The 18,901-nt window shown below is 33.6% G+C and overlaps 1 protein-coding gene across 1 annotated transcript; it reads left to right on the forward strand.

Annotated features, from left to right (window-relative positions):
- Positions 1 to 772: 772 nt before the first annotated feature.
- Positions 773 to 18,901, forward strand: LOC145632248 (insulin-degrading enzyme-like 1, peroxisomal). The gene is made up of 26 exons (XM_081684572.1): positions 773 to 1,336; positions 1,447 to 1,522; positions 2,206 to 2,273; positions 3,385 to 3,476; positions 3,596 to 3,669; positions 3,807 to 3,850; positions 4,163 to 4,214; positions 6,290 to 6,412; positions 6,504 to 6,616; positions 6,702 to 6,864; positions 7,661 to 7,753; positions 8,820 to 8,905; positions 9,082 to 9,168; positions 10,532 to 10,635; positions 12,520 to 12,622; positions 12,818 to 12,913; positions 13,015 to 13,204; positions 13,443 to 13,504; positions 15,236 to 15,340; positions 16,150 to 16,351; positions 16,431 to 16,639; positions 17,078 to 17,202; positions 17,275 to 17,326; positions 17,416 to 17,502; positions 18,055 to 18,177; positions 18,261 to 18,901. Exons 1-26 carry the CDS (start codon positions 1,214 to 1,216, stop codon positions 18,510 to 18,512), a joined length of 2,904 nt encoding a protein of 967 aa, XP_081540698.1. The 5' UTR covers positions 773 to 1,213; the 3' UTR covers positions 18,513 to 18,901.

The raw sequence follows: 18,901 nt of genomic DNA on the forward strand, positions 1-18,901 counted from the left end.
TTGTCTAGCTTGTTAACAAGCTAGGCCGGATTGACCAAAGTGGGGTTATGACCTTATAGACTTATAGGGACCATAATATACTACCATTCATATGTGATAGGCCACAACCTACCCGTGGAGTAAAATGATCAAGCTCTTAAGTAGCAACAACTCGACGAGCAATATGTCTTTTAGTCTCTGTTAGAATATATTTATCATATATTTTAATTTTGTACTCGATATATCACTAAGTTAGGCCCGGTTCACTTCACCTAAAAAAAAATATTAATTAAAAATAATTTTAGTTCAGTAAAAATAAGTTTAGTTCTATAAAATTATTTTCAGTTAAGTAAACATAAGTCCAGTTCAGTAAAATTCAGTTTTCTTGAAGAAAAATTATAATAGAAAATCAGTAAAAATGATTTCAATTCAACAAAAATAATTTCAGTTCAGTAAATTAATTTAAGTTCAGTAAAAATAATTTAAGTTCAGCAAATATAATTTTGTTTCTAGAAAAATAATTTCAGTTCACAAAAATAAGGTGAAGTGAACGATGTCTTAGTTAAGGGAATATTTGGCGTATAATAATAATATAATATCCTTTCCTAGTTTGTTCCCTTAATTATAACCTAGGATATGATTACTCTTGTATTTTGTATATAACCGATACGTTGCTAATGAAAAAGTCAAGCAATTAATCTCTAATCACTTTTAGTCTCTTTACTCCGATCTATCTAAAACTCTAAATCACAATCAATAAACATTATTTTAAATTCTATTACAACATCGACTTTTGTCTCTTTGAAATCTAAGAATTTCATTCCATCTAAAACCTAATTTATATGATCCGACTTAAATCCAAAATTTTCAACACCTAATATACTTTAGATTACCTAATGACACACCTCGACCATACACAATCAGCTCATAATAGTAAAAAATGACCTTGTATGTATGAGATCCTCTTTGTATATTCTCCACTTCAAAATTTTCATTATCGTGTCACACTTCACTAAAGCGTTTACTAGACTTAAAATTTGGATATTCGACTTTTTCAAACCCCATGAGCCACGCCTAGGCGCCGAGACAAAAGTCACACCCCCCAACTTCACGGCAAAAACTCAAACCATTTATAAAATACGAAGCAAAAAAAAATCACAAAAAAAAAAAAAAAAAAAAAAAAAACTAAGTCTCCTTCTTCTTCATTTCTCTATCCTCTCCGAAGAAATCAAAAATGGCGGTTCATGAAGAAATGGCGGAGATACTGAAGCCTCGAACTGATAAAAGAGATTACAGAAGAATTGTTCTCCCTAATTCTCTTGAAATTCTTCTCATTAGCGATCCTGATACTGATAAGGTCTTTTTCAATTTCTTGAGTTGAATTTCAATTAATTGATTTTGATTTTGATTTTGTTTTTTTGAATTTGTTGTTGATGATTTGATGTTTTGATTGTGTTTTTTTGACAGTGTGCTGCTTCGATGAATGTTAATGTTGGCTCATTCTGTGATCCTGAAGGTCTTGAAGGACTTGCTCATTTTCTCGGTATTTTCTCTCTCCTTTTTGCTTTCATTTTGCTGTGTTTCTTGCGGAATTGGATGATTGATGTTGTGTTTATTGATTGAAGTTGAATTTGTTTTCCAATTTCTTTGATTTCTTGATCAAATTGCGTGTCGAGGAGATGTGTTGCGATTATCAAAAATCGGATGTTATCAAGATCGTCTGTTTAGTATTCTAGGTCTTTGAAGTAGGGGATAGTAAGTTAGTAGACTTTAGTCAATAGTCAGTATGACATTGGAGTGAAGTGAATATGATATTCTGAATGTTATTAAGATCGTCTGTTAATCGATTAAAAAAAAAGGATGGATAAGGATGGATGTTAATCGAGTTTCTTGAATAAGGATGGATGTTAATCGATTAAAAAAAAGGGGTGGCAAAATCAGTAGGGTGTTTAGTTGTTTGTGAATTGTGACGATTGGCAATTGGCAAGCTGAGACCACTGCTTATAGTTGGATTGGTCAACTATGATGCTTGATAATGGAAGAGAAATCGTTCTTATTCTTATTTTACGTATGCTTATGTTATTCCATGACAACGAATGTCATGGAATATTTTGGTTTTATTGAGTTTGGTTGTTTGTTTTGATTTTGCATGGTTAGTCTGTTAGGAGCAAACCAATATTTTTGGTTGTAAAATAACCTTTTCCATTTCAATGCTGTTTTTTGCAGAGCACATGTTGTTTTATGCCAGTGAAAAGTACCCTATCGAAGATAGTTATTCCAAGTACATAACAGAGGTACTCAGCTTTTAATTAAGAAAAATATCTTGGCCTTTTAAATGTTATTCGGAAAGATCTAGAATCTGAAATTGGTAGTTATCAAGTTAAGAAACTAGTTTAAATGTTTCTTAATTTTGAGCCATATATAGGGCATTGCCTTACTATGATGCTTATAATATACTACTACTACTTTTATGATTGGAAAATTTGTCAGAAACTACACGCTTAATAGGGGTATTTGGAAACAACTACCCACTAAAAAATTTTATCAAAAAAACTACCCCTAAATTTAAAAAGTTAGAGTAGCACTACCCATTTGCATTTTCCGGCGAGAATGTCCGGCGCATGGGCCCACTTTTTCAATTTTATCATATATGGGGAGCATTGTAAGGGCCCCTCCCTCCGCCATTGTTTTAGTTTTAAACCTTGTCCTGTGTTGACATTGGTTATAGTGTTGCCTTGTAAGTAACCAAACCATCATGTAGAGCAAGTGATTCAAGTTGTTTTTTTTTTTTTTTGTTTGTGAAGGCGAAGGAATGAAGCATCTGTCACCTTTGACCTTTTCCTTCTTTTGATCAATGTTTATAGTGACATACTGGCATGGCTGTCCTAGGAATAACCACCATGTCTTTTTCCTCAAAGTAGGTCTACGAGCTGGTCTGAAGACAAATTTAGTCAATGAAGCTTTTATCTTTTCAATGACACTTGTTTGACCATGGTCCATCTGCCCCTCTGGTGTAAGGGATCTTCTTCCCTTGTTTCTGCCAGACATTGTGCTATAGGCCTATAGGGAAGACCTTTTTTTTTAATTGGCCTAAATTGCACGCACTAAAATGGTAAAACAACTACGTGGAAATGCTGATGATTATATCCTAATTGCTGGTGGTATGGTTGTACCTAATATGTGTTGGTGCATCATTGTTATAAAATTGAAAGTTAATCTTGCAATTAGTATCAGGCTTAGAACTTATCCTTTTTGAACAGACCTGACTTCTGATGACAGGTCATATTATGCTTGATTGCTTGTTAGTTGTTACAGTACAAGCTAGCTTATAATTATTGTTAGTAGATAAGATGAAAGTGTGTTCTATTGCTAATATAAATATATTAATTTTTGTTTGATGCACAGCATGGTGGCTCCACAAATGCTTTCACTGCATCGGAGTATACCAATTATTTCTTTGACGTCAATGCGGACTCGTTTGAGGAAGCTCTAGATAGGTTAATGGCGGTTTCTTTTTCTTATCCCATTAATGAGTTCAATTGCATATGCAACTACCTTTCTGTTTCTTTTTTATATTGTTTTTTGCAAGTCTCAACCCAGATTCTTTTTTATTCAGGTTTGCACAGTTTTTTATTAAGCCACTCATGTCTCCCGATGCTACCATGAGGGAAATCAAAGCTGTAGATTCAGGTACGTTGGATAGCTGCCACATTGCTGGTTAAGGCTTGGATTTCTTTTAATTTTGTAAGGTCCTCAACAAGATTATATGTTCAGGTATTCTTGTTTTTGTCGTCCTATTGACAACACTCTTTCTGTGTTATCCTTAGAACATCAAAAGAACTTGCTTTCTGATGGTTGGCGCATAAACCAGGTATTATGTTATATTTTTGTCTCTTTGTATAATACCTTGTCCAGTTGAGATATCTCAAATTCATTTGTGATGTTTGTGCTACTTAGGTGCCTTTTTTCTCTCACTTGATGAATCTAGGAATATATGAATTTCTTTTTGTTAAATCAATCAGTTTTGGGTCAACATAGATTTTGTATTAACGATCAACTTCCACAAGTTTTGTGTTTTAGCTACATAATTCTTTGTTCATTTTTCTTGTTTGATTAAGTGTAAGATATTTTCTCATTTTAATAATAATTCATATCTAATGCATGATTTCGTCCTTGTTTGCAGCTCAAGAAACATCTTAGCTCACCAACCCATCCCTACCACAAATTTAGTACAGGTAATTTGTATAGATATGGTGCTTTAAACATGTAAACATCCTCAGCTTGTACAATATTGAAGTTAATATTGTATTTTGGTTTTTCTAATGAGTTATGATGGAGTTCATCCATGGCTCCTGTTTCAGTACACGAAACCTTGCGTCCTTGCTTGCTTGCTTGTTAGATCTCTCAAGTTTGAATCCATAGTTTGAGGCATTGAGCTGCTTTTTTTTAGAGTAATTTGTTGTCGGCACTTGGAATGTTGGAAGTAATCAAACTCATTGAAAAATTCACTTCATTAAGTTAGAACTACCTTCTATGGTCTGAGTACCCTGCACTAATCAATAGGTTAGCAGATTCTTCGCTACTGAAGGTGAAGTATAACACCAGGAGAAGAGAAGAGATAGAAGCAAAGTAGATGTGTGCTTTTGTTGATGAAAGAAGTTACATTAAAAAAACACTGTAGTGAATGTAGTAGAATCAAACACTATAATTAGGGTTTGAGAGTGGTTTTAAAAATAGGTTTTCAAGAAAGTTTCTATGAAGTGAATGGATGGAATATGGATTATATTAATTAAGGCCATATGGCCTTCTTTATGTGTCACTTGAATTCATGTTTGTATTATTTTCCCCTTTAACCTTTATACTAGTGTAGCTAAGAGGCAAGAGAGGTCTATGAAGGAATTTTGTGGTTTTTGGTAGGTGAGGAGAAGAGGGATCATCTTATTAATTAAGGTTGTATCAATAGAGCTAAAGAAATGTGTCACCTATCTATTTTGGTAATATGGTCTATTGTACAGATGTGGTTGTAGCGTTTTCTGGACGAGCATGGCTCTCTTTTGACAAAGTGATTTGGAGTCTGTATGGTTGTCAACTTAATGGTTGTGATGTGTTGGCAAGGTCTTAGGTTCCTTATAAAAACACTTGGAAATTTGTTTCACAATCAGGGTTTTTTCCTTTGGATAATGGAGAATGTGTTTTTTGATTGGGAGGATCTCATGGGAGAAGCCTATGTATTGCTTCCTCTTCTCTTTAAAGTTAGTCAATTTCTCATTATATCCCCCACCCCCTCCCTTGTGATGGTTGTTGATAGGTTTCTTGGAACTTTCATTTAATGAGGATCGAGTATGCTTCTTTATCTAAATTCCATGATAAAGTTGTTGGCTAATTCTTCGAGGTCAATTGCTTGGCCTTCCCTTTACATTTACAACCATTGACCATGAAATGCGAATTACTCAATTTTGTTACGCTTCTGAAACAAGTGTATATGTTGTATTGCTAATTTGTGGAAATCTAATATGTCATAATAATCTAGATCACACAATGATTTATCCCCTCACGTGTGTAATTTGGCTGTGAGGAGTTGAGGAATCGTTAGTTTTGCATTGTTACGCAGCTTTAATTTTCCCTGAAAGAGGTTATTTGGTTTGGTACTCTGGTTAGGTTACATTGGATCATTGGATTGGTCCTTTTTTTTTTTTTTGAACGGCAATGGATTGGTCCTTTACTCTTCAGTATTATTTACATATACAGTGATTTGATTCAGTTTGGATTATATTCCAGTTTATCATCATTTTTCTTTTCTCTCTCTCTCTCTCTCTCTTTTTTTTTTTTTTTTTTTTTTTTTTGAGTAGAAGTTTATCATCATTTAGTTGATCATAATATCATTGAATTTTTAGGGTGTAGTTTAGATCAGGTCAATATCCTTTTAATTCAAATTGGATTTACCTAGTTTTTCATACAGTTCAGGTGAAGGTCATAGTACTTTGTATCAGGTTGGTTTTCATATGTGTAAGTGAAGGCATCAGAATATACAAGGCTAACCAGCAATTGGTTTTGCCAGGCTTCTGCATTTGCGATATTGACATTTTACATGCATTGACTATTGTTGACAACATAACAACATCTATTTATCCAATCTTACACTTCAAAATTTTTTAGATAATGCCTGCCCATTGAATATCTTAAAAGAATTCAAGAGTGGTGGCTGGTGGGATGTAAGCAACCTTCTAATTATTATTAAACTATTCAGTTGGGCAGCTCCTTTTTCCAAATGCCAATGTATAGTTATCTTTTGAGTCGGTCCTATTTGCAGGAAGCTGGGAGACCTTAGCAGAGCGGCCAAAGGCAAAGGGTATAGATACAAGAGATGAATTGATTAAATTCTACAAGGAATATTATTCAGCAAACCTGATGCGTCTTGTTGTCTATTCCAAAGGTTCTGATTGCTTTGCCTTTGTCTATGTTAAATTGATTAATGCCATAGTCAGCTTACATGCTAAAGAGTCAGTTTAATGTGTAAATTTTAGATAGTCTCGATAAAATTGAACGTGTGGTGGAAAGCAAATTTAAAGATATACCAAATACTAATAGAAACGCTCTCAGCTTCCCTGGTCAGCCTTGCACATCAGACCACCTTCAGGTTAGTTTACACTGTGCTCTATTAGTTGTATGTTTATGCCAAAAAGGTTATGCATTAATATGTGTTCTGTTTAACTTGTTTGTAGATCCTTGTTAAAACTGTCCCAATTAAAGACGGCCATAATTTGAGGTTTATGTGGCCTATCACTCCTAGCATTCGTTACTACAAGGAAGGACCTTGCAGGTATCTTGGACACGTTATCGGCCATGAAGCAGAAGGATCATTGTTTTACATCTTGAAGAAATTAGGTGGGTTTGACACATCCGTTACATGCTCCTGAAAACAAGCTTTCTAGGCATACTTTGTTTGAATTGATTTCGTAAATACCTTTGATTTGAAAATATATGATTTGTGTTCAACAGATGTGTAGTAATTTATTACTCCATTAGTCCACAATAATATACAAGCGTACAATACATCAACAATTATTTTAATGTAATTTAAGGCAAGTATTGACTTATCTTAAAAGTATATCTTCAGATTGATGTCTGGTCATACAAGAATTGATAGAAATTGTGATGTTTTTGATTCCGTAGGAATAAGCTGCATATGAATGTCTAGGGTAACTAAACATCTTAAATTTGTATCAAGATTGAATTTTATTAAAATTTCAGTAGCTATAAGAATATATGAAGGATTTAACACTAAATGGATCTTGATCTCATAAATTTTGTAGCTAGTGTCTTGGTGATCTCATTGAATTTCCAAATTAACTTAAGTTTCTGAATGATATGGTGTGTGTGTGTGTGCAATCAGCTCTTGAAAGAGATACCAATTGTTGTTTTCTGGGTGAATCTTAAATTAGCAGTTCTGTAGTCTAAAGGAATTTTGTGAAGGGAAACACTCGCGTCTTTTTGCATCAAGGGGCTTTGATATAATCTTGATCCAAATTATCTCATTGTCTTTAAAATTTTAACTTTAGGTTTACACACAGTTGTACCTTATGTAGTCTCTCAACCTGATTGGTTTCAACATGGTTGCTTCTTTGATATTTCCATTCACTGTATTTAGCTCAACAACTTACATTAGAGTGCATGCTTGCAGGTTGGGCCTTCGGATTATCTGCTGGGGAAACAGACTCCTCTAATGATTACTCTTTTTTTAAAGTTGGCATTGAGCTTACAGATGCGGGGCATAGTAAGTGCTTAATTAAGTTGGCTTTATGATGTTGATTTTGAATGGGGGGAAGTATATGTGTATGTTCTTTATAGACTGATGATAAAGTATTAAAGTTATATCAGGGAAGTTTGAATAAATGGCATTAAGTTATTGTTGTTATAGTTAACACCTTTAACTTGACGGACAAACTTTTTTGCACAATTGTGGCACCTCCCCCGCCTCTTTCCAACCAAAGTTACCACCACCACTCTCAAAATGATTGACAGTTGGGTTCATTTTAAACACATAATTTCAAATGTCCTCCAAATTTTCCAAAAAAAGGTTATAGAGCTATGTTATATTTTAATAGCTTGCTGTTTTTCTTTTGCATTAGTCGTTACCCAAAATGCAAATAATGTTCTAAATCAATGCAATGACAGTTGGAATATATACATTAAGAATTCTGCAACTTGCCAGATGATCAATTAAGGGCTTCTAATTAGATTTTAAAATTAGTGATTCACTCCTTGGATCTTGGAGAGCCGGAGTTGCTGAAAAACTTTATATACCAGGTGCACCATGCACCCAAGGGTAATTTCTGCTCATTTGATAGGTTTTTTTATTCTCCTTTTAAAATATTAAAATGAGTAAACCAAACATCCTTGGGAGTACCTACCTCTATGTGCATCCGGGTGTATATAAAAGGTTCTGCAGAGTTGCACCTGACGATGTCATTCATTGTAACATGTTTTTGTTAGTTTCCAAATTGCATTTATGTGTATGATACCTTGTTTAGGTTTGGATGACTAAAATGTTCTTTATATAATGTGAATTTGTTGACTTACAATGTTTACGGAGTTGATCACTAGTCAGGAATCGGGACAATCCCCACCATATATGCAAAACTAAGCAGGTTGACCCCTAGTAGATCTTTTTCCGCGAACCTACCAATGCATAGAGGAAGATCTCGATTGGATGGGGGATGAATGAAATAGAAAGTTTTAAATAATTTTGAATTCTAAATCGGTGGATAGTTGGATACCTTCATCTTTTAGCTTTTCTCTATGGTGTGGATCATTTTTGGCCTCTATCTAATCTATTTCAGAGAACATGCAAAATGTTGTGGGCTTGCTTTTCAAATATATCCAGCTTGTACAGAAGTCAGGCGTTTGTGAATGGATTTTCAATGAGGTTTGTTGTGAATTATCTGATCTGCCTAACTCTTTTGTTTATGTTTCAGACATTCATTTGGTTTAAGTAATAATATTATTTTATGTATCAATCAGCTTGGAATCTTTGTACTGTGTTCTTTACTTGATATCTTTATTTATACTCTGGGATTCTAAAGTCCTTTCATTTTTGTGTAGCTTTCAGCGATTTGTGAGACCTCATTCCATTTTCAGGACAAAAATCGTCCCTCGGATTATGTGGTTGATATTTCAAGCAATATGCAGGTAAGAACTGGTTTTTATTTTGGAAGCTGGTATGCTTACATTTTTTAACCTTGTGAGTCACTTTAGCAAATTTTTCTAGCTTGCCTGGAACTTTTTTGCCAACTTTATTCCCATGGTGTTCATTACTAAGATAACTCATTATCACTGTAAACGCCTGTGGAAGCCCTAATATATGGTGTTCTGAAAGAATTCATGCTTATAATGATTTTTTAGCTTAATTACTTAAGTCAAATGCTTGATACTCCAAAAATATGTAAACATTTTCGTGAATTGTCTGAGTGTGATACCTAACTATGTACCCATGTTTAACAAAGCAGTCAAATATGAGAACCATAGGCCAAAGGGATTCTAAAAGATTTATAAGTTCTTATATATATATATATATATATATATATATATATATATATATATATATATATATATATATATATATATATATATAGGGGGAGGCTCTCGTGAGAATTTTTCTTATGTGAGAACACTCTTTATGTTCTAAATTTTTACTCGTATGTTCTAAATTTTAAATCTGATGTTCTAAACTTTTCCTTAGGTGTTCTAAATTAAATCAAATGTTCTAATTTAGTACTCACATGTTCTAAACCATAAATTAGTTAAGTTTGATATTATAAATTTTAAATAACTTGTTCCAAAATTTTAACTTATATGTTCTAAATTTTAAAATGTGTGTTCTAAGATTTTTAATTATATGTTCCAGATTTTAAAGCGTATGTTCTATTTTTTTACTCGTATGTTCTATATTTTTTACTCACACTTTCTATATTCTATATCAGTTTGTTTAAAATTTTTAATCATATGTTCATAATCTTAAATAAGATGTTCTAAATTTTACACATGTTTAAAATTTCATAAAACAGATTTTATAAATTTTTAATCACTTGTTCTAATTCTTAAATCAAATGTTCTAAACATATTACTCACATACATGTTCTAAATTATTACTCAGATGTTCTAAATTTTAATTTCAGACACATGTTCTAAATTTTTACTCACATGTTCTAAATTAAAAATCAGTTCTCATATAAGTATGAATTCTCACATATGAATCTATTCTCACCGGATCCCTCCCCATATATATATATATATATATATATATATATATATATATATATATATATATATATATATTAATCAACTCTGAATATATTCCTTCTTTTCTTCCCCAGCTAGAGAATTTGTGTTTAAATTCAAAAAGAATAGGCTCAACAACACCTTTAAAAAAAGATTTCCGAATTTATGAAACTTGTGTGTGTGTGTGTGTGTTGGGGAGAGGGGGGTTGGTTAGGTTAATTTTATTTTGCAGCATCTACATGCTTAAGTTTCCATTCTCTGTGTATCATTACAGTTATATCCACCTAGAGATTGGCTGGCGAGATCATCATTGCCGTCTACTTTCAACCCAAGCACTATCCAAATGATACTAGATGAACTTAATCCAGAGAATGTGAGGTAAATCTGAATATTCTGAGAAGAATGTGGCTATTGTAATGATTTGGTGCTTCATTATATTTCTCTTAGATGTTTGAAAGTTAGATCCTTCTTCCATTTTTAAGTATTTAAATAATCCCTGTACACTAGTGAGCTATGCACAGAAAAAGCCTAGTGACGTGGTGGGACACATGCTGCTCAAATTGCTCAATAAGTAAATTAGGCTTTTTACAGCTTCTTCTTTGGTTAATCTATGACATCATCGGCTTGGCTTGGTCATCTGTCTCTTGATTGTTTGGGTACTTTAGTTCGTGGCGGTACCCTAGGTAGTGTCCCTGTGTCGGAGTTGTCTCCATGTATGGCCTGTAAACTGGGAAAACTTTTGGCTTTACCTTACTTCCACTTCTTTATGTGTGATAGGCTTCGTCGCAGCCTATGCTGTGATGGAGAGATCGAAAGCATTAGGGTCGTGGCGTAGTTGGAGCTTAGATCGTCTTATTTTGTCAAAGATGACTCGTACTTTGCAAAGGGATGAATGGATGCTACCTGCAATGAACGTGGTGGTTCAGATTATAATATTTGGTCGGAAGGTTAATTCGATAGATAAAGCACAAGGCTTGCGTACAACGTAAATGGCTTTAGGCAATCACTCTCCAAGACTCACTACAATAATTTTCTGCCTGACGTCTTCTAATTTAGGCTATTCTATATATACTACTTGATTGCTACAAGCTTTGGCCTACTGCCTTGATTGTTAAGCATTGACTACTATTTGTCATCTAGCTAAATTACCACAGTGAAAGATAAAAGGCTGCCTGCAATTTCAGAACTGTTGCTGCTCATGGTAGTGGGTGTGTGTTGCCTTGTGTTGCTTGCTGTTTCTGTCTTCTTCTTCTGCAGTAGTTCAGAATGTGTGGAGGTGGTGGTTGGTGCATTGCACTACCACAAATCACATAATATTAATGGATCGTCATTTTTTTTTATTTGGGGAGGAGGGAGGGGGAGGTCCATTGACTTGGTTCCGTAGCTACTGTCACAGTTTCCTTTCCAATTCACTTTGTTTGAATTGTTAGAGTGAGAGCTATTTAAGGGTATCTAAGACTGGAGAAACCTTGTTGGAGAATTTCTGAAATATATGTACTTATGGAAAGATCAAATGTGCTTATGATATTGATTTTCGTAATGAAAGTCCCTTATTTTTGTGTCAATTAATTTTTTGATTTGAGAACTAGGATCTGATACCTGATTCTTAGCATTTGTTGCATTATTTCTGTTTAACTTAATGTACATTCTGTCTCCAGTGTATTTTATTTTGTCATACACAATCATATTTCGCTCTCCATTTTCTTCTCAGCTTTGGTTGTTCTATTAGAAACAGTCATTTTGGTTTATTGCAATCACTATTCTGTGGACCTTGGAACATGATGCTCATTGTGCTCCCAGACCACTACTTTGGAACTTGTTAGAATTTATTAACATAAGATAAGAGAGAACATATTTGAATACAGAGGGAAAAAAACTCTTATGTGTAAATATTTAGAACATTTACATTACATTCTATTTATTGTTGATGTGGTTCAATGAAACTTCTTCAATGTTCCTAAATGTATTTCTAGAATATTTCTGGTGACAATGTGTGTAAATGAAGTTTCTTCTCTGTATTTAAATGTTTTTGCTTCATGTTGAATTGTTGATGTTAAGCAGTTTCCTCCTTTTGTTCATAAGTTTTATCTGTATATTCAAAATGTTGTGGTGTGAGATCAAAGTCTCTGATCCATAGAATATTAATTAATAGGTATATTAGTAGGGCATTTGGAGTTAATATATTTGAGTTTATGACATGTCTTTGCTGTATACCAAGTTTACTAATACAGAATGGCTGGTTACGTGTCACATTCATGGCAGGATATTTTGGGAATCAAAGACTTTTGAAGGGCATACAGACTTGGCTGAGCCGTGGTATGGAACATGTTATTCCCATGAGAAGATTTCCTCATCGACAATTCAGGTGGCTTGAGTTCATTCCTTACATCTGTGTAATATTATTGTTTCGCTTTGAGGCTCTAAATCAATAATGTTGAGTAAATAGATAGAAGAAAGATTATTATGGAACCATTTGTATTATGAGGTGTAATTTCTATTCGTATCAGTAATGTGATTATGTTTGTTTGTCGGCATTTATTTTAACTTGGTTCCTTTGCAGCAATGGATGTCTGGTTCTCCTAATGAGAATTTGCATCTACCAGCAGCCAATGTATTCATTCCTACTGACTTATCAATTAAAGATTTCAAGGATAAGGTATAGGAGTTCACACTATACCTATTAAAGTATTAAGCTATGCATTGATGCTCCTTTTTTTTTTTTTTTAACCATGATGATTAATCTTAATATTGAAGCAGGTCACATACCCCACTTTGTTAAGGACATCATCTTATTCCAGATTATGGTACAAGCCTGATACGATGTTTTCCATCCCTAAGGCTTATGTGAAAATAGATTTTCACTGCCCACATGCTGGAAACTCCCCCGAATCAGAAGTCCTTACTGACATCTTCACAAGATTGCTAACAGATTACTTAAATGAATATGGTATGCTGTTAAGACATTGTTTTTTGGTAATTTTCCCTGTTGACATCTGTCTTTCCTCTTATTTTTCTTTTTTTTTGTATCTGTATTTTTTAAATTGCAGAATGTGAGAGTGCTACTGCATGCACGTTATTCAATATTTTATTCAGTTGGCTTACTACTTTCATAAAGCTTTTGATTTGATGTTGGAACCCTTATTTACAATATGTTGTAAACGTGATGTCTGCTGTCTCTTTTTCAGCTTATGACGCTCAGGTTGCTGGTCTTCATTATGGGATTAACCATACTGATTGTGGTTTTGAGGTATTACATTCATTTTTGTAATTAGATAAATATTCATAGCTAAAGGTGTGTGTACATATAAATTTTTTCCCGTGAAATGTGCATGTGGAAGTGAAAGCATAAAAGAATATCCTGTGATTCTTGTCTCATCTTCAAAACATCAGTTATTGGTTAATTTGTAGGGTTTAATGCCTGGTTTGTGAGGGATGTTAGTCATTCAATCTTGTCTAATATTTGGTGGTTCCGTGCTTTGAATTGTCAAAAATATATACACTTAGATGTTGCTTCTTGGTTTTGGTTTATAAATGAGCTCTAAAATTATGAATTGTAATAAGTTATAAAAGAAGCTCTTGTTTCCTATGATGAGTGATAGCAGAAATATTCGACAAGGCGAGAAGCATCATTTTTGTATCACAATCTTCATGGAGGTTTAGGCTAAGTTTGGTGGGGCAGAAAATATTTATAATTGTAAACTTTGCATAGAATGTAGTTTTCTAGGGTATTTTAATGAAATTTGACACGCAAATTAGGAACCACGACAACTAAACAACGTATATAGCTTGTGTGTGCTTTTTGGTAAGGGCCAATCATTGTGGTTTTTCTGTTGTCTTATTTCTTTCTATTGTCTAATGTTACTTTGTTATGTTAGTTTCAAATTAGTAAACATAAAATTAATTGGAAATTCCATTTCCTTGTTATCACTTTTAGTTCAGAAAAGTATTAACTATTCTTCTGGTGTTTGAACTTTTTTATGTGCTTAGTGACACAAGCAAGATAAGTATATCTTATCTTCATTAGGGTCTCATATCCTTGGTGGTTGGGGGGTTACTAAGAGGCTTTTTTTTTTAGAAACTTTGAGTGAGAAGATTCTCTATGAGTTGGATCGGTGGATGAATGCATTTACCTCTTAACCAGATAGGAGACTCTTTTTAGGAGCTCGTTGTTTAAAACTCCTCTTTATTACCTTTCCCTTCTTTTTGTGCTTGTCAGGGCTATAAATAAGGATCATCCTTTTTGCTTGGAATTTGATGACTTATCGTATGAGCAGGGTGGGTTAACACTTCAGTATTGTGGTGCCCAAGAATATCTACCTGGTTGGAAAGTGGTTGTGTAGATTCCCTTTGAAATCTGTTTTTTTTTTTTTTTTTTTTGGCATAGGGTTATTAATGGTAAACTTCAATCTTAAAGCAAACCACCATTGAAATGCGCTAATTGGCACAGGGTTTCTAATCTTAGCTATGGAAGTTTGTCTCCTAGGTATCTTCTTCTTTTCCTTCACTTGATCTTTCTCTAGGTGGGCAATTGGGCAAAATGCGAAGTTTAGGATTATTCTTGAGCAAGAGAGAGCAAACATTCTCAATTCTTTGTAGACTTTGGTTTTTTGCATTAAAGTATATGCCGGTGCTTTGTAGACTTTGATTTTTTGTATTAAAGTATATGCCAGTGCTTTGTAGACTTTGGCTTAGAGTGCTATTATTGAATGAATTGTGACAAGGATGATGAGGTGAAGTTGTTCCCGTGTGACCTTTGTAACTTGTGGTCAAAGACAAATAATGCTGTCTTATTGTAATTCTTTCATATGTCCATTGTGTTTGGTCCACTTTCAAATTATGCCATGTCCTCTGTTTTTCTTTGCACTAATTGCTGTATTTTTTCTTCTTAGTGTCTTTTTATTTTTATTATAAATCTTAAAAACATGTTAATCAATTACCTTCATAAATTTACTGGTGATTAATTTATTTGGCTTTGCAGGTGACAGTGACTGGGTATAATCACAAATTGGGGATCTTGTTGGATACAATAGTTGATATGATTGTTAAGTTCGAAGTAAGATCAGACAGATTTGCTGTTATAAAGGTAATCCATAGCTTTCTTAGAGTTCGACATCAATTTTTTGCTTTAAAGTCCTTTGGTATGAAGTAATTTCATTAAGCTCCCTCAAGATGCAACTCAACCAAGAGTAGTAGGCGTGGCAGAATATCATGTATTATTTGATCAGGGTTAATTGTTGATTGGCCTCACGTTGTGGGATCTGCATTCTAGTAAAATGGCAATGTACATCTGAAGTATAGTTCTCCATTGTGTACAACATAGAAGAGAAGCATTGATTTTTTTTGGTGAGCACCCAAAATATTCTCACTCTACAAAGCCTGGCTTATACCCAAAATATTGATCCTGAGAATCGGCCAGGCTGATCTTTTGACCTTATTCCTATGTTTAAACCATGCTAATACCTAGCCTGGATAAGTCATTGGCTCAACATAAAAATGACCAAGTTTTCTGGATTTAGGCCGGTTCAATGCTTCAATCCCTAACAAATTGGCCAAGGTATTGTTTGAGCTAGGATGTATCTTTGAGAGTTGAGACAAATTTTATGGCTCATACTCAGACCAGGTTTTGTTTTAATTAGTTCTTTTTGCGACAAAAACTGGCAATAAAGTACTTAAATGATCATAAATTGGTTTCATATGATATATTATGTTATATGCACAGACTTATCTGAAAAGGATTTTGACCATAAATTGGTTTCATATGATATATTATGATAGTGCTTGTTAAATCACTATTTACTTACTAATTTGTATGCACATATATATAATCTTCTATGTATATATAATTAACTTACGATGATAGCAGTTGTCTAAACTAATTCTTCTGCCCCACAGGAGACTGTATTAAAGCAGTATCAAAATTTCAAGTTTCAGCAACCGTATCAGCAAGCAATGTATTACTGCTCATTGATTCTACAAGACAATTCTTGGCCTTGGATGGAACAACTTGAAATTCTACCCAATCTGGAAGCTGATGCGCTATCCAAGTTTGTTCCCTTGATGCTCTCAAAAGCATTTCTGGAGTGTTATTTTGCAGGTTAGTATTCCTAAAATTACTTGAATGTATGCATCTTATATCAATCTTCTATTTACTGCTAATACTGGTAAGTTTTCAGGGAACATTGAGCAGGGTGAAGCTGAGTCAACTATTGAGAAAATCGAAAGTGCTTTTTTTAAGGGTTCAAACCCTCTTTGCCAGCCACTTTTTCCTTCACAATATCAGACTAATAGAGTTGTGAAGCTTGGAAAAGGCAAACGTTACTGCTATAGTGCCAAAGGCTTAAATCCAACTGATGAGAATTCATGTCTTATTCACTGTATTCAGGTAATTTCCATGTGCAGATTATGTTTTATTGTTTTTAATCTTTTTGCTTTTTTTTTTTAGTCTAAATGATTTCTTTAGTGCTTTATAATCTCTGTCGATGTTGCTCTGCAAATTTGCAGATTCATCTATATCAATATGACTGAATGTGCCAAGGCTTTCATTAGATTTAATAGCCATTATTTCTCCCATGTAATTTAAATAGGAATATTTTGTTAAGCCAAGTCTATTAGGTTTAAAACATGACTATTTCGTGAAGCTAAGTAAATAGATTTAAAATATGACTATTTCAGTATTTCATTAATTTAAGTACATTTTACAATGAATTTTGAACTTGCCATTCTGCAAAATGTTGTCTCAAAATGTTGAATAATATGTTAATGTGGGATGGAAGGAGTGTATTTTGGGTTTTAATATGAACTACTACTTAAATTGTCATAGGCACATCAAGATGAATACCTGGCAAATGTAAAGCTTGAGCTTATTGCTCTTGTTGCTAAACAACCAACGTTCCACCAGCTTCGATCTGTTGAGCAACTTGGATACATAACTGTTCTTATGAAGAGGTGAAGTTTGTGATCCTGATTTTTGGCATTTTAAACTGTTGTGATGTATTTACTGACATTGCTCTCTTGTAGAAATATTTTTGGCATCCATGGATTGCAATTTATCATCCAATCTACAGCGAAGGTACACTAACTGCAATCAATACATGCATATGTTTGCTGGAAAGCTTGTCGATGACGCCATGTTAATCACTTTGCTTTCCTACCATACAGGGTCCAAGCCATATTGATCAAAGAGTTGAGGCATTCCTTAACAAATTCGAGGGTGAACTTCGCCAGCTTAGTGAAGATGAATTCAAGGCAAGTTAGACATGTTTTTAAACACTTATCTATTAGCACTAGCCAGAATTAGTAAGTACATAAAAAAGCTTTTTTTTTTTTTTTTTTTTTTTAAATTAAGCTTTTGTTAAAGATGAAAATATGTGACAACTTGTTTCAAAAATCAATTGTTTAATATCGATGAAGAAAATTCTTACAAATTTTCACTTGAGATGAAATGGTGCGTGATATTATAAGATTTTGAATAATAGTAATAACAGCGATAACAATGGCAGTAGTGGTAGTAATCTAATATAATTATCATTACTGCTATTCAGCTATTGACATGAGATGATGAGTTCTTGTTGAACACACTAGATATCTCTATCTGGCATTTTAATAAGTGAATATGGGAATTTTATATATGATAATATCCCGTTGTTTTTTTCCCAAATTATAAACGAATCATTTAATGAGGCTGCAAGGGGTGATGGGGAAAGATGAGCACGTGCCAGTCTTGTTTGTTCATGATCTGCTATTCTGCTTTCTTGATGTGTAAATCACTTCGACTAATTGTAATTTTATTAGAAACAGAAAAATCTCAATTCGCTAGTTGACAGCAAACTGGAGAAGCACAAGAATCTGAGAGAAGAATCTAGATTCTTCTGGAAAGAGATTACTGATGGGACTTTCAAATTTGACAGGAGAGAATCTGAGGTATGTGTGCCATATTAACATAAAAACCTTAAAAACAGGATTTCCTTTCGGGTTGTACAGCTCATATTGGTATGTCATGACAGGTCTCGGCATTAAAGCAGCTGACCCAGAAAGAGCTAGTAGAGTTCTTTGATGAATTCATCAAAGTTGATGCTCCCCGAAAGAAATCACTGAGCGTAATGGTGTACGGATCCTCACATTTATCAGACTATGAAGCCGATAAAGCTAGCACAGAACAAGCAAAGTATGTTCACATTGATGATATCTTCACTTTTAGAAGAACACAACCACTATACGGCTCATTCAGAGGTGGTCGGACTCCTACTAAACTGTAAGGATTACATACAAACTGAGGAGAAACCGAGAAAGGGACTGCAGTCAAAGGCTAAGAAGACTTATCATATCTTGGTCTCTTGGATGAATTTCTGATGTGTGTTGGTTGATGTAATACACTAGTACAGAAATAATACAACAGTAGTACCTATACTTCTTTTTTTGACTAGAAGACATTACCTATAGATAATTTTTTTTTTTTTTTTTAAAAAAAAAATGTGTTTTTATTTTTTCATATACTGTTTGTTTTTACGAGCAATTGTTTCTATTAATAACATTGCATCTATTAAGTCAATGTATGTACTGTAAAAGTGGTTTGCTTGTACGAAAACATAACTGTCTTTAACATATGTATAAATACTATAATAGGGATTGAGTTGGAGATTACAAA

This window comes from Chenopodium album, chromosome 5 (assembly GCF_948465745.1).
Source record: "Chenopodium album chromosome 5, dcCheAlbu1.1, whole genome shotgun sequence".
In the NCBI taxonomy this organism is placed as follows: domain Eukaryota; kingdom Viridiplantae; phylum Streptophyta; class Magnoliopsida; order Caryophyllales; family Amaranthaceae; genus Chenopodium; species Chenopodium album.

What these genes read in the sequence shown, in the direction of transcription:
- LOC145632248 (XM_081684572.1), top strand. Translation starts at nt 1,214, where the DNA reads ATGGCGGTTCATGAAGAAATGGCGGAGATACTGAAGCCTCGAACTGAT. An exon ending in GTGAATGGATTTTCAATGAG is followed by an intron (nt 8,906 to 9,081) that starts GTTTGTTGTGAA and finishes ATTTTTGTGTAG; the next exon opens with CTTTCAGCGATTTGTGAGAC. An exon ending in ATATTTCAAGCAATATGCAG is followed by an intron (nt 9,169 to 10,531) that starts GTAAGAACTGGT and finishes GTATCATTACAG; the next exon opens with TTATATCCACCTAGAGATTG.